This window comes from Varanus komodoensis, unplaced genomic scaffold (assembly GCF_004798865.1).
Source record: "Varanus komodoensis strain SLA01 unplaced genomic scaffold, ASM479886v1 scaffold88, whole genome shotgun sequence".
Taxonomy (NCBI): Eukaryota; Metazoa; Chordata; class Lepidosauria; order Squamata; family Varanidae; genus Varanus; species Varanus komodoensis.
In genome coordinates this window covers 606,483-619,317 of record NW_025336576.1, presented here as the reverse complement: position 1 = coordinate 619,317, position 12,835 = coordinate 606,483, and the positions used below count along the sequence as shown (strand labels likewise).

General features: G+C 47.3%; 1 protein-coding gene across 3 annotated transcripts in view; it reads left to right on the top strand.

Annotated features, from left to right (window-relative positions):
* Positions 1–1,336: 1,336 nt before the first annotated feature.
* STARD7 (StAR related lipid transfer domain containing 7) overlaps positions 1,337–12,835 on the top strand; it is an 18,847-nt gene continuing 7,348 nt past the window's right edge. Inside the window, exons 1-4 of one of the 3 annotated variants that reach the window (XM_044417426.1) lie at positions 1,337–1,561; positions 6,477–6,603; positions 7,091–7,541; positions 11,944–12,146. In XM_044417426.1, coding sequence (XP_044273361.1) covers positions 7,120–7,541; positions 11,944–12,146 — 625 coding nt within the window. In that variant the 5' untranslated portion in view covers positions 1,337–1,561; positions 6,477–6,603; positions 7,091–7,119. Of the gene's footprint in view, positions 1,562–2,909; positions 3,051–6,476; positions 6,604–7,090; positions 7,542–11,943; positions 12,147–12,835 lie in introns of all 3 variants that reach the window. The other 2 variants (XM_044417428.1, XM_044417427.1) reach the window with 2 other exon arrangements.

Below are 12,835 nucleotides of genomic sequence, written 5' to 3'. Positions count from 1 at the left end.
TGATTTGGATGCAAGCAGCCATCTTGGATGGTGACCAAAATTTGTTTTTTTCTAGTTAGGAGGAGGAGGAAGTTGATAGGTGTTGCCTGAAAACTTACTGGTGCACAAAGAGTTTGTTGCAATATTGATACATTTCTCATTTGAACCAATTCCAAATCAGTTTGCAAAAGCATAAATGGAACTATGCATGTGCGTACTGTTGGGTTTTGGGTTTCAATTTTTGACTGGGGCCTGGCAAAGGAGCAAATACACCCAAAGTAACTGTGCTGCTTGTATGCTACTTTTCCTCTAAAGGGTGCAGAGTAGCATCCAAGCTGTTGTTGTTTCTCATGCTCATATGAGCCCTGTGGAGCAGGCGAGGGTGAATGACGACTTATTTGAACTCATCTCACTCTGCTCAAAATCATAATCTCATTAGCCACTGTAATGCACCATGTTTTTCTTTTCATTCTTGGAAGTGGAGCAGAACACCTGTCTACATTTAGGGTGCAATCCTATGCATTATGTGCCATCAAGCTATCTCTGGCTTATCATAACCTAATGAATGAGTGCCCTCCAAAGCGTCCCAGACTGAAGAGCTCAGCTCTTGTCAACGTTGTGGCTTCCTTTATGGAAGCCATCCATCTCTTATTTGGAATGCTGTGCTTGGAATTCTGTAGGTAGGTCAGCAAAAACTCCCAGCATTCCCCAAGCAGCAGGGATGGCTGAGGAATTCTGGGAGCTGTACAGATTTTTTTCCCCTCTTATCCTGCCTGGGATTGATCTTAAACCTCGATGGGAAAGGATGCTGGTGGATGTCGCACTTTGCCACCAGCAGTGCAGTAAGAAGTTTGCCACAACCCATTGGTCCCCCCCCCCCCACCAAGTTTTTTCTTAAGATATTTATTAGGAAGGTTAATAAATGATACAGTGGTGAGACTGTTGGATTGGGGACTCGGGGGCTAGTCCCCTTTCCGCCATGAAGCTCCCTGGGAGTCTTTGAGCTGGTCACTTTCAGCCTGATCAGCCTCACAGGGTTGTTACGAAAAAATGGAGGGGAACTCCGTGTAAGCCGCCTTGGGATCTTCACGAGAGAATAGAAGCGGGATATAAAGGCAGTGCGATCATACATGCAATAGCACAACCAGGCTAGCTCAGGGAAGCCCGGCAGTGCGCCACGAGTCCAGCCTTTCCCGCAGGCATCGCCGGGGCAGCCCCGAGCGGGGTCCTGCGGTCTCCAGGGCGACCTTGAACGGGTCACAAGGCGGAGCCGAGGGTTGGTAGAGGGGAGGACGCGCGAGGGAAGAGGCCGCGACAGCCGAACATGCTGTCCGCGGGCGCGAGGGACAGTGCCACGGGAAGGGAGACGGGCATTTCCCTCCTCCAACCGGATGGCGGGAGTTGGGAGCGAGCGGCCAATGAGAGGCCGGCTTCTGTGAGGGGGCGGGCGCGAGCGGAGCCGGCCTCATGAGGGGCCCTTCCACACCGGGGCGGTGGGAGGGCGGCATCCTCGGCTGAATCGCCCTGGCCTCTTATGTGGCGCAGCCGGAGCAGCCCGCCGCCCGGGCCTAGGCACCCGCAGGTGAGTGGGGGCCGCCCCTGGGGCGCGGGCGCGGACAGCCTCCCTCGCGCACACCTGGCGCGTTCTTTCATGCCCCCGTGCGGTGGCGGGGAGGGGACAGGAGGCCCCCGAGCCCCGCGCGCAGAGCGGGCCGGCCCCGCGGGAGGCCGGCTCCGTCGTGGGCGCACGGGCTTGCCCGCCGCTGGCCGAGGGGTGTGTGCAGGGCTGCAGCCGGGCGCGGCCTCTGGGCTGCCCGCGGGGCTTGATCTCCGCGTTCGCTTGCGGTGCCTGGAAATCCGCGGCCGGGCAAGCTTTTTCGGGGGGGGGCGGGGGGCGTGCTTCGGCGGCGGCGCCCGCCGGAGGGCGTGGCATCCCTGCAGCGGGACGGGCTGGCGCGCGGGCTGGTTTGGGGTTTGACGCCGCTGCGTGTCCTGCAGGTCGTTCCAGGGGGTTTGCAGAGGGTTAGGGGCGCGTGGCGGGAGGAAGGGTGCCCGTTGTCCGAGGGCTCACCCGATGCAGTCTTCTGCCTCCACCTGGCTTCTGAAATCTGCCCTCTTAGGCGTTCGGTGGTTCAGGCTTAAATCAGCGTTTTTATCTAGCCTATTTAAAGCATTATAGGGACTTAAAATGACTCCACCTTCTGTGAATTTTCTGGGCAGGGATCATCTGCCTGCAGATCTCCGGCAATCCCTCCGGCTCAGAGTGCATAGCTGGATTCACTGGAGGAGTGGGGTGAAATACTAATAGTCACTGCTTTCTTTGGGTTATTCACTGAACTTAATTTTATGCTCTTTGTGTTACTTTTACAAGAATCTGTCAGAACTTTCATTGAATAGTTAGAGAACAGAAACCACAATTGCAGTAGTAAAATTGCTCCAGGTCCATGCCAAGACCTCTACCAATCCGCTCATGTTGGCTCTTTGTGGCATAGGAATTAAACATAATTCGCTACAGAAAAGAAACAAGCATTATTTTAAATAATTTTCTGTCTTTTCCTATCAACTGATTTGCCTTATTTCCTAGGCTTTTAATGTACCTTGGTTTGTAATTCTGAAATGCACGTGGTTGAATTTAGACAGTCACACATTGATTAAGCCCATTGGCATCAATGGGTCTGAAATTGCTCATGTCTGCCTTGTCACACAGGTTTCATGGGCTCTAAGTATGAGTATGACTGGGGTTCAGTCCAGTGCCCATAGCCTGGCCTCACCTGCCTTTGTGAGGTGTTAATCTCAATGTACGATAACTCTTGGTGTAAATAACTAAATAAAAACTCTAGTCAGGTTTGAAGTACTGCTCTAGTTATAATCATGTGTTCTCATTTATGCTGACCATCTGTAATATTTGTTTTCCCCCTGCCATGAATTAGATTCTATTTCTGTGCCACCAAGAGCCAGTCTGATCTAAGTGCTAGAAATTAGGACATGAACTTGGATTCCTAGATTCCTCCAATTTGCCTTTGTGGCTTCTGTTCTCTGCTCAACAGGATTTGTAACGTGCTCTTGTGAAGGTAAATACAAGCCTTACAGAACTACTTTGCAAATTGAACAAGTTCTGAGTAAATAATTGGGAGAGAGGAGTATCTGCTGTTATTTTGAGAGAAAGGAGTACCTCCTGTTACAGCTATACAGTCTGAGCAGCAACGGATAATGGTTTGCAGGCTGTTTGATCCCTGGTGGAGAGGATTCAAAGCAGATGATTTAAAATCAGCAAAGCAAAAACTCTGACAAACCATTGATTTTATATGGTGTTGTCTTGATTTAATGTGTGTTTCATCTATTTTCTGAACAATGGTGGAAATCTTAATTTACAGCATTGTTAACATTAGCAGTAGGTAACCGTACTGGCACAGTTGCCAATTGGAGAAAGCTCCTGGGTGCCACCACAGAATGGGTGCACTGCAGATAAAATAAAAGCACCAGCCTGCAGCCCTCTGCTGCCTAAGAATGTACCTAAGTGCCACATGTGGCCCTAGGAAAAGAAGATGGGGCCAGATAGAGCCCCGCCCCCGCCCCAGGTTTCCTTTAAAATGACCCAAGCTACAGCAATAGTCTGGGCCCAATTTAACGTGCTGATGATATAAAGCCCTACACAGCTTAGGGCCTGGTTATCTAAAGGAACCTCTTCTGTATGAACTTGCCCCAACCCTAAAATCATCTGCAGATGTCCTTCTCCAAGAACCTTTCTTGAAAGAGTTAAGGGGAGCCATGACAAGAAGGGCCTTTTTTTGCTATTGTACCCCAGTTATGGAATTTGCTCACCAGAGAGATGCACCTGGCACTGACAGGTTGCTCATTCCAGTGCCAGGCCAAACTCTTTCTGTTTGCCCAGTTTTTAATTGTTAGATAGCATTTTAACTATGTATTTTAATATCAAATACGGACACTGTGGGGTTTTTAATTGCGTTGTTGTTTTTAACTTTTTTTGTTTTTAACTTCTGCGACTGTCTTGAGATTCCTTTGAATAATTGGCAATATAGAAAAGCCATAAATAACTAAACAAACCTGGGGTTTTCCAAACATTTGGACTTCAGCTTCCATGAACCTTAGGTTGCATGTGCAGTAGTTGGGAAAGTTGAGTGTTTTAGTCCAAAAGTTCTGGAAGGCACCAGGTTAAGGAAAGCTGCTTTAGGATTATGAATTATATTATGTATAACTTGGGTTTTTTTTGATAAAATTATAATAAAATTGCTATCTTTAAAAGCTCAATACATTTGTAATTACAGTCTCAGTAAACTATAATTTCAGTATGCCACACATTGTAGTTTTATGGGCAAAGAAGTTACTCATAATATGTTCCTACTTGTAAGGAGTTAGGAACAGTTCCTGTTTGTAGAGTAGAATTTAGAGAAATCTTACCCAAAGGAAAAAAATACTGAGATTTAATTAGCTAGGAAAAACACAGACTGTGATTAGAAGGGTGACTTTTGTAAATAATTTCTGTTAATGAACATGCGTTTTTTGTTTTTTGGATAGTTGTGAGTGATATCATAGACACCAAATTATTCCATTATTCAGTTTCTTTTAAATAGAGAGTGTTTATTCTCATGGTATCAGTTAAAGGATTTTATAGCCGAAGCAGCATTTACTAGTGATGAGGTTAAATGAATGTTATCAAAAACTGTAGCAGTGAATTCCATAGACCTAAGTCCCAAAAATATTTTTTTAAAGAAACATAGAGTTATCCCAAGCTGTTCTGTCACATGTGGCAGTCATGGCTGGTTAACCAAGAGTGCTCTTTCATTTGTAGATTTAAAGTAGAATTATTTAGAATTATAATAATTGATCGCTAGCTTCCTGCCAGAACGAGCCCAGTAGCACAGGCCTTGACAGAACGAAACACAGGCTGTCATGAAGGAACATTTTCTTCTACAGTTTGATAGGGTGAATCTACTGGAAACTGAGCATGACTTGGCGTGTGTCTAGATATCTCTCAGAAGATAGGGTTAATGAATTGAGGAAATAGCTGTGCTGAGAATCTTAATGAGAAGATTTAAAAACCATCCCTTCGAGGCCTTATTTTTCCTTGTTTTTCTTACAAAAGAGCACAAATCATATCAATAAATTTCCAGAAACTTTGCACTGTAGTCTTTTTGTAAAAGTCTGATTGATCACTTTTAGAAATCATTTGTGGGAGGAATAAAGGCTCACATGCCTAGATTCTGCGCAAATTTCATTCAGTATTCTAAAAGCAAATGCTTCATAATCCAAAGCTCTTGAATTATTTCCAGATTTTTTAAAACAAACTCAAACCCCAAATAGCCCTTGAAAAGAAAAGAAAAGAAAAGAAAAGAAAAGAAAAGAAAAGAAAAGAAAAAGGCGGGGGGAGATGTGTTTTTCTCCTGAATTGTTCCATGTGTTTTTTCCTGGGCTTGCGCATCTTTAATGGGGGCCAAGTTCCATTCAGTTCACCCACTCCTAGTATACATGCTTAGGATAGTACTATAAGGCACTTATTGTAGCCATCTCAATAAACTGGCTAGCATTGTTTCAGCTAATCACTTGTGGAGTTGCTGCCCCAAGCGAACGTAATGGAGTGGCTATGCTCTTTGGCAGGTCTGCCTCAAGTTCATTCCAGAGCAGACATCCAGTGTCCCGTCTCGGAGCACGACATCCTGGTTGGCATCAGTTAAGCTGCAGTGATACAGCAGCTGGACTCCCACAGCCGTTCCTTTCTTGGCTGGTCCATGAGGGGTTTATAGGCTTGTGTTCGTGATCCAATGCACCTTTGAGAGCAGAAGCAGTTAAAATTGCTTTTAGGCCAGCTTCAGCCTTCTCACTTGGAACATTTTCCCCCAGGACTTGATCCTCTCGTGCAGAGGCGGAAAGACCTTTGGCCTGAGGGTTTCCCCCGGCTGCTGTGTTTGGAAAAGGATTTTGCAAACAGCCTGCGCCTTTACCCCTTCCAGACTTGGATTTCAGGGCTGGTTTATAAATGGGCTGCATCAGGTCATTTCTGGGTTGCAGTTAAACATGACTTGGAAGACGGAAAGCTGATCCTGTTGCTAATACAGATTACCCACAGGTTTTAATACCCTGTTGAAACGTGGGTCGGGGGAAGGCTTTTAAAAACTTATTTTTGGCTCTTGCTCACCTGATTGGAGAGGAGGTCATGGCACTGGAAATGCCATATGGTGAGATTACATTTCTGTGTCTCAATTGTCTACTGATAATAAGGTCTGACACCCCCCGCCCCGCCAAAGAAAAACCTCCAAAAAGTGAACAGTTGGCCCTTTTCATTGGATTTCTCTGTGGTTTGCCAGTGTTCATTCTCTTCGCTGTCCCTCAATACATATTAATAAGCTTGCTACTTGAAGCAAACATCTCCCCTTGGGCACACTAAGTGTTTCAAATTCTAGAAGCAAGCTTGCAAATCTGACAACTCCTTTTCAGGTTTAATCAAGCTTAATCTTCCCTTTTCTTCCTATTCATTTCAGCTGCATTAGTATCCCACTTTGCCGTGTTATGTCTACTCCTGGCAGATACAGGTTGTTAATGTGCTTCGTTCAGTTTTATACCTTTTGGATCTGACTGCTGGCTGATAGAAAACTCTCCTTGAGCAGGGTGAGATATTAAAGCCCATTGACTGCATAATGCTTGAAGCTGTCTGTGATTGCAGCATAAAACCTCCTCCCAGCCTGCCTGGCTTTTGGGTTTGGATGTGGCTATTCAACAGTTTTGCTTTGTGCAACAGATTGTTATCATCTTTAAAAGAAACAGAATCAGCAACACTGAAGTAAACACAACAGGGCAATGTGTCTTTGCAGAATTATGTTTTCCTACCACCTAGAAAGTAAGCACTGAGACTTTGCAGCATACGGATGCTGTTCGGGGGAACATCAGCAACTTGTGTCTTCTCTATTGAATGTTAGCTAGTTCAAAAATTCCTGCTGTGCGGCACTGCAGCATGGGCCCCTTTGTTGCAGTGGTGGCTTGCAGGAGGAAACCGAGCTAATTGCAAGGCTGAGTCCAGTACAGTTAGCAAGGGAAAGTGTGAAAGGCCGCTGACACATTGTACTGACTGTCTCTTCCAATCTCTTTCCATGGCTAGGACTGGCTTGTTGTTGAGGCTCGGCAGGAATGTTCCACCCACTGCAGTGGAGGCCTCCCTCCAGCATTTATTCCTATTATGCTAACCTGGCCCACTTCATCAGCAACAAAGGGAAACTGGGTTTGTGGAGAAGTGACACATCCTTGAAGGACAGGTACCAGTGGCTGCTTACCTGGCTACAGAAAGGCTCTGGGCGATGTCCGAGGCAGAAGAGCCTCCTCTCCCTGCTGGCTAACCAGTGCAGTTATGTGACTGGCCAGAGGGTCCAGCGTGCCCAGCAGATTGGGCAGCTGTATAGCAGCATCTATTCAGAGAAGACGCGCAAGAGCCTTTTCAGCTCCTTGTGGCGCAAGTTCCAAGGGCATCATGGTAATGCCTGCAAGCTGATGGCAGCCCTCACGGGAGTGTTCTTGTGGGAAGAGGAACGGATCAAAGAAGAGGAGCTCAAAAGGTGCGTCTCTGTCTCTTTCTTTCCTAAGGGTCTTGGATCTTTTCTTTCCCAAGGGTCTTTGTGTTGTAAGCCGTCCCGAGGCTTCTGCAAGGGGCGGCATAGAAATGTAATAATAATAATAATAATAATAATAATAATAATAATAATAATAATCATCTGGCACAGGAGTCAGAGAACATTCCCTGCTCGTAATTGTGCAGGAAGCATTTCAAGTCCCTTTAGCTCCTCAGTCATTCGTGCTTGGACCAGGGAAGCAATTTAAATTTCTAGCAGCCGTTTACCACATCCTGTTTGTAGTCTTTGTGCCATGTTTAACTGCTGTTTGTATTCATCTTATTTCTGTGCTAATTCATCTTTCTATAAGCTATGCCAAGTTCTGGCAGAGGAAAATTTTAAATAGGAAAAGTGATAAGGGCAGTGGGAAATATCTATCGCCTCGAAACCAGACCCAGAGTCTGGATCGTGCACGTTTTCAAATAACTTTGCAATCACATGCATGACAAATGTAATTTTCATGGACTCACTATTTCGTCTGTAATAATTGATTCTGTAAATGCTGGATTACAAGAGCCAACTGGATCTGGATGCGGTAGCCTCATGTAGGGGTGCGCAGACTTGGTCAGGTTGTGGTTGTGTATCTTCCCAAATGGGGCTGTGAGGTAGTGGAAGAAAAGAAATAGTAAAGAAGTCTTATTAGAAATGTGGCTATGGTAAGCTGCTTTCCCAGAAAGAATGTGCTATTTCCCTGCATGGCGACATGATTTCAGCATAGATCCAGTCCAGACTGAGGCTTTTGCTAGTGTCCCCATTCCTTGCCAGCAGTCCTAGGACTCGAGACGTGGAAGAGAAGGAGCGGTATTCCTCCGAGTCGTGGGACAGTCTGAGAGTGCAGGTGTGCATGCCCAAAGTAGAGCTGCTGTGCAGTGCCTTTGCACGTGGGGTCAGCGGTACTGTCAGTGGAAACTTTTTGCAGCTGTTCAGTGTGAACAGTTTGTGTCAGCTGTGTCCCCTGGGATAGTGAAACAGTAGTGCTTGAAGCGCTGCCTTGCACTGAAGAGGGGGCGTGAAGGACAGCCAGAAGTTCCACACGTTGAGCTCCAGCCGGAATTGGGTCTGCTGCGTAACGGCTCGGCCGCTTGTTCCTTGTTTCAGCCAGCGCTGCAGTTAGTACCCTTTTACTGTGAGGGCTGGGGTCTCATCCTCATGCCAGTCATGATATACCTCTTGTTTATAACCCGTCGCTTTCACCAAGTTCTGCTAGGAACACCTCCTCCTTCGTTGTGTTAAGTTCAGAGCATAGGGGTCGAGGTGCAAAGGAGCTGGTTCTTTCTATCTAAAATTCTTTCTAGGTTGCCTTTAAGAGTGGAATCCTCCCAAGGCAGCCTAGAAGATACAAAATGCACAAAGTGGATAAAAACATGAAAAAAACATAAAAACAAATACAGTGGTACCTCGGCTCACGGACACCTCAGTTCATGACCAAATTGGGTGGCGAACAGAAATTTCATAAAAATTTTGCCCCAGGTTGCGAACTCCACATCGGGTGACGATTGCGAGCGCGCCCACCGTCCCTGCACGGGCGTGATCGCAGTCATGCTGGGGGAGGGGAGATGGCTGCGTTCATGTTGGGGAGATGGCCACAATTGCACCCGTGTTCCCATGCCCGAGCATGCCTGTGCCCACCTCCCCCCCAGTGTACCATCGCCTGCCTCCCCCCTGCACGCCCACGCCCGCCTCCCCACAATTGCTGGGTGGGGTGGGGGGAGATGGCCACAATCTTTGTTGTTCTTTGTCACTTTGCTTCAAATTTTTGTGAGTAAAAAAATTAGTTGCAGAACAGATTAACCTTATTTACATTGACCCTTATGGGGAAATTTGACTTGGCTCATGACCAGTATAGGTCACGACCGAAGTCCTGGGACGGATTGAGTTTGTGAGCCGAGGTTCCACTGTACTAGTAAAATCCAACAGCTCCACCTTAAGGGAAAGTCTTCAAAAACTGCTGGTTCTTGGAAACTTGCCTAAAGTTTTGCAAGGAGAGGGCCTAATAAACCTGCAAAAGAAGCTTCTGGTTTTTGTCTATCTGAGATAAGGATACTGTCTGTTTTTGTGACTATATCTAATTTCAGAAGGGGCTGTAATCTTGTGTGTGTACCTGGAAGATGGCTGGTGAGAATGCTTTTCCCAGACTCTGAGGCTGACTGGCCCACTTGAATGAAGCTTGCCATAAGGGGAACTATAATTCTGGAAGGCAAATCTTGAAAGTCTTTGAGAGTCTGTGGAAGCTTTTTATAGAAATGAACTGAGCAGTGTACACAAGGTATACTCAGTGTAACTTAATGGTTCTCATGTTGGGCTTGGGAGATCCTGGTTTTAGTTCCCACTTTGCCATGAAGCTTGTTTAGGTGAGTTTTAACTTGCCTCTCTTGTTGGAAAAGGTTATGTAAATCACTTGGGATTATTGCATGAAAAATGAGTGGGATATCAGTAAAATAAACACAATTTCATGTTGGAAACTTTTTTTGGACCAGCAACTTGACTTCCAGACAGCCCTTGATCATCCAGGAGGCAGCTGTGCCCCAGTCAGTGACACTGGTTTGGCTCGCCCGGCGGGGTGTTGCGGGCTTTCCGTGGGTCTCACTTCAGTAATAAAAAGACTGAGTTTGAGTGGAGGGAGGAACAGAAACAACACTGAATAATCATTTTATTGTAAATGCGGGAAGTTTTTGTTTGATTGCATTTCTGCTGGAGGTGCCTTTTGAGATGGCCACCCCGAGAAGCAGCTGGCACACAAGCCGCTCCCACTCTGCGGTGGGAGTGACAGCGGCATGGGAGGGGCCCAGGCTAGGCTGGAGAGGAACCCTGCTTGGTCCAGGGCACGGTCAGCCTGGCGTGCATGGAATGGCTAACCAGGGCTAGTCCCGAAACGAAGCGTCTGGAAGGAGGTTGTTGGGAAGGGAGAGCAGTGCACCTCGGCAGTAGCCAGCAGTTGTATGTAGAGGAAAGCTACAGGATACTGCAAGCCTTCAGTTAATGGTGCAGGGCACATTCTGAGAATGTGTGGGATTCTGTGCCGTGTAGCAGAGCCCTTCGGATGGTTCGGTCATTTGCTCAGATCCCCAAGGAGGACGTGAGCAGGTGCTGGGGCATATCGGCTGCGTTTTCTCCATGAGCCTTAAGCAGTCCCTCTTTATTTGGGGGTGGCAAGAGGTTTGCCTGCTCAGGGGATGTTGCAGCACTGCCGTCGGTGAAGCCTGCTCGCAAACGCGGCTTGCGTGAATGCCAGAACCCCTCTCCTTTGATAGTGGCCCTCTGAGCGAGGAACCGCTGGCAGCGAGCCAAAGTCACGCAGAGTCGATTGGTAGTGCAGCGAGGAGGGGCTTCTGAGCGATTTGAGTGGCCTGGCAAGAGCACTCTTGGTTGCCTTTCCCACACAGCTCAGCTGCTGGTGATCTTCCACCGATGGCCAGCCCCTTCCCAGTGCCATATCTCAAACACAGGCAATGTGTAAACAGAATGAGCTGTGCAGAAAAACCTCCACAAAGTGGCAATTTTGAAATCCATCCTCCAGCAGGGGTATTTCAGCCCCTTATTAGGTGTCCTTGAAGGTCTCGAGGCTTGGAATGTGCTTAGGATTTGTAGAAAGAACGAACTGTGCAGGAAAAGATGCAAAAAGATTCAAGGTTACCTAAAGTTTAGCATTCGTATAGCATTTGGATAATTAAAATCCATAGTGGAAATGGGAGCTTGCCCAGTACTGTGTCTTTGCACTGGCAGTGTGTAGAGGAGAGAGCAGCCATGTGTGAAACGTTCAGATGTTCTTTGTGCGGCCATGAGTGGAGTGCACAAGCCCGAGTCTCACCCATCACAAGACACTTCTTGTCCATAGTCTAAATGGGACCAGAATGTAATTATTGATTGGACTGTACCCGGCTGTACCACCAAGGAAATGGAGCCAGTGGTGGCTGTCCATTCTCTCCTGAACCAGAAGCGTAGGGCAAATGGATCCATGAAACCGCCTGTGCGGTTTCATATACATGCCTTGTGAAGAAGTCTACAAAATACGCTAGTCCTTAAACATCCCTGCTGCAGATACTAATACTTGTGCCTTACATTAGTGAGGATCAGTACAAAGGTGAAGATGGCACTTGGACTCAGAGTCACAAGAACATTCTTGCCCATTTTAGTCAGCGTGGGCTGCCTATTTAGACATTTCTTGTGCAACTTAAGGCTCTCCATGATGCACAGCATTTCCTGTTGTCAGTGTACCATTCCTCCTGGAGCTTGTCTCTCCATCCAAGCTCCAAATGGAAGAGCTGGGGCAGAGGTGGCATCCCAGCATCCCTGCTGTTCTTGCATCTGAGCCAGCAAGCCCTCGCTGATCTTGTTCTCCTCCCCGCAGGTCAGCAGAAGAGATGAAACGCTTGGAAGAGATCACCAAGCTCATCCAGGACAACGGAGGGGAGAACCCCGCACAGGAACCAAAGCCCCACGATGCTGGCACTTGCGATCCTGAGGAGCAGAGCTGGGAAGTCGTGATGGAGAAGAAGCACTTCAAGCTGTGGAGGCGTCCAATTGGAGGGACCCATCTGTACCAGTACCGAGGTAGCATGAGCCCGCGTGGCGCAGGGGCGGAGAGCACGTGGCTGGAACTGAGGTGACCCCGGATGCAGTCCCTGCTCAGCCCTGGAGCCGGCAGTGTGACCTTGGGCCCAGCCTGTCTCACCTGGCATAGAGACACTGGGTCATGACCCTGAGCGAGGATATGTTCGGTCAGGCATCCTAGGACATTCCCGTGGGCGTGGGCTCTGCCAGAGAGAGTGCTGGCTAGCAGGACTGGTGAATCACGCAGGACCGTGAAGCCTGCTGCAGAGAAGCCAGCCCCCAGGGGTGCCCTAACACTGGAGCAAATGGGGACGCCCTTTCCATTTTGTGTTTTGTGCCTCACTCTCAGATTGGAGGGGGGATTTCTTGGAACTGCTAGAACCCTGCTGTGACGTTTTGTAGACCCTGTTTCTATCCAGCTACATAACTCGGTGAATAGTAGCTAATGTGAAGCCTGAATGCATATTTGGCAGACTCCTAATTAGGAATGTTTTCACAGGTATGGGGCACTGAGCCTAACTGGGGACAGGGCAAGTTGATTTTAAGAGTGTGCATTCTTCTGATTTATTTTTAAATTGCATAGTGTCTTAATTGTAAGCTGCCTTAGAGACCTGTTGGCAGGCAGAGATAAACATGTTTTTTAAATATATATATATATATATATATATATATATATATATATATATATA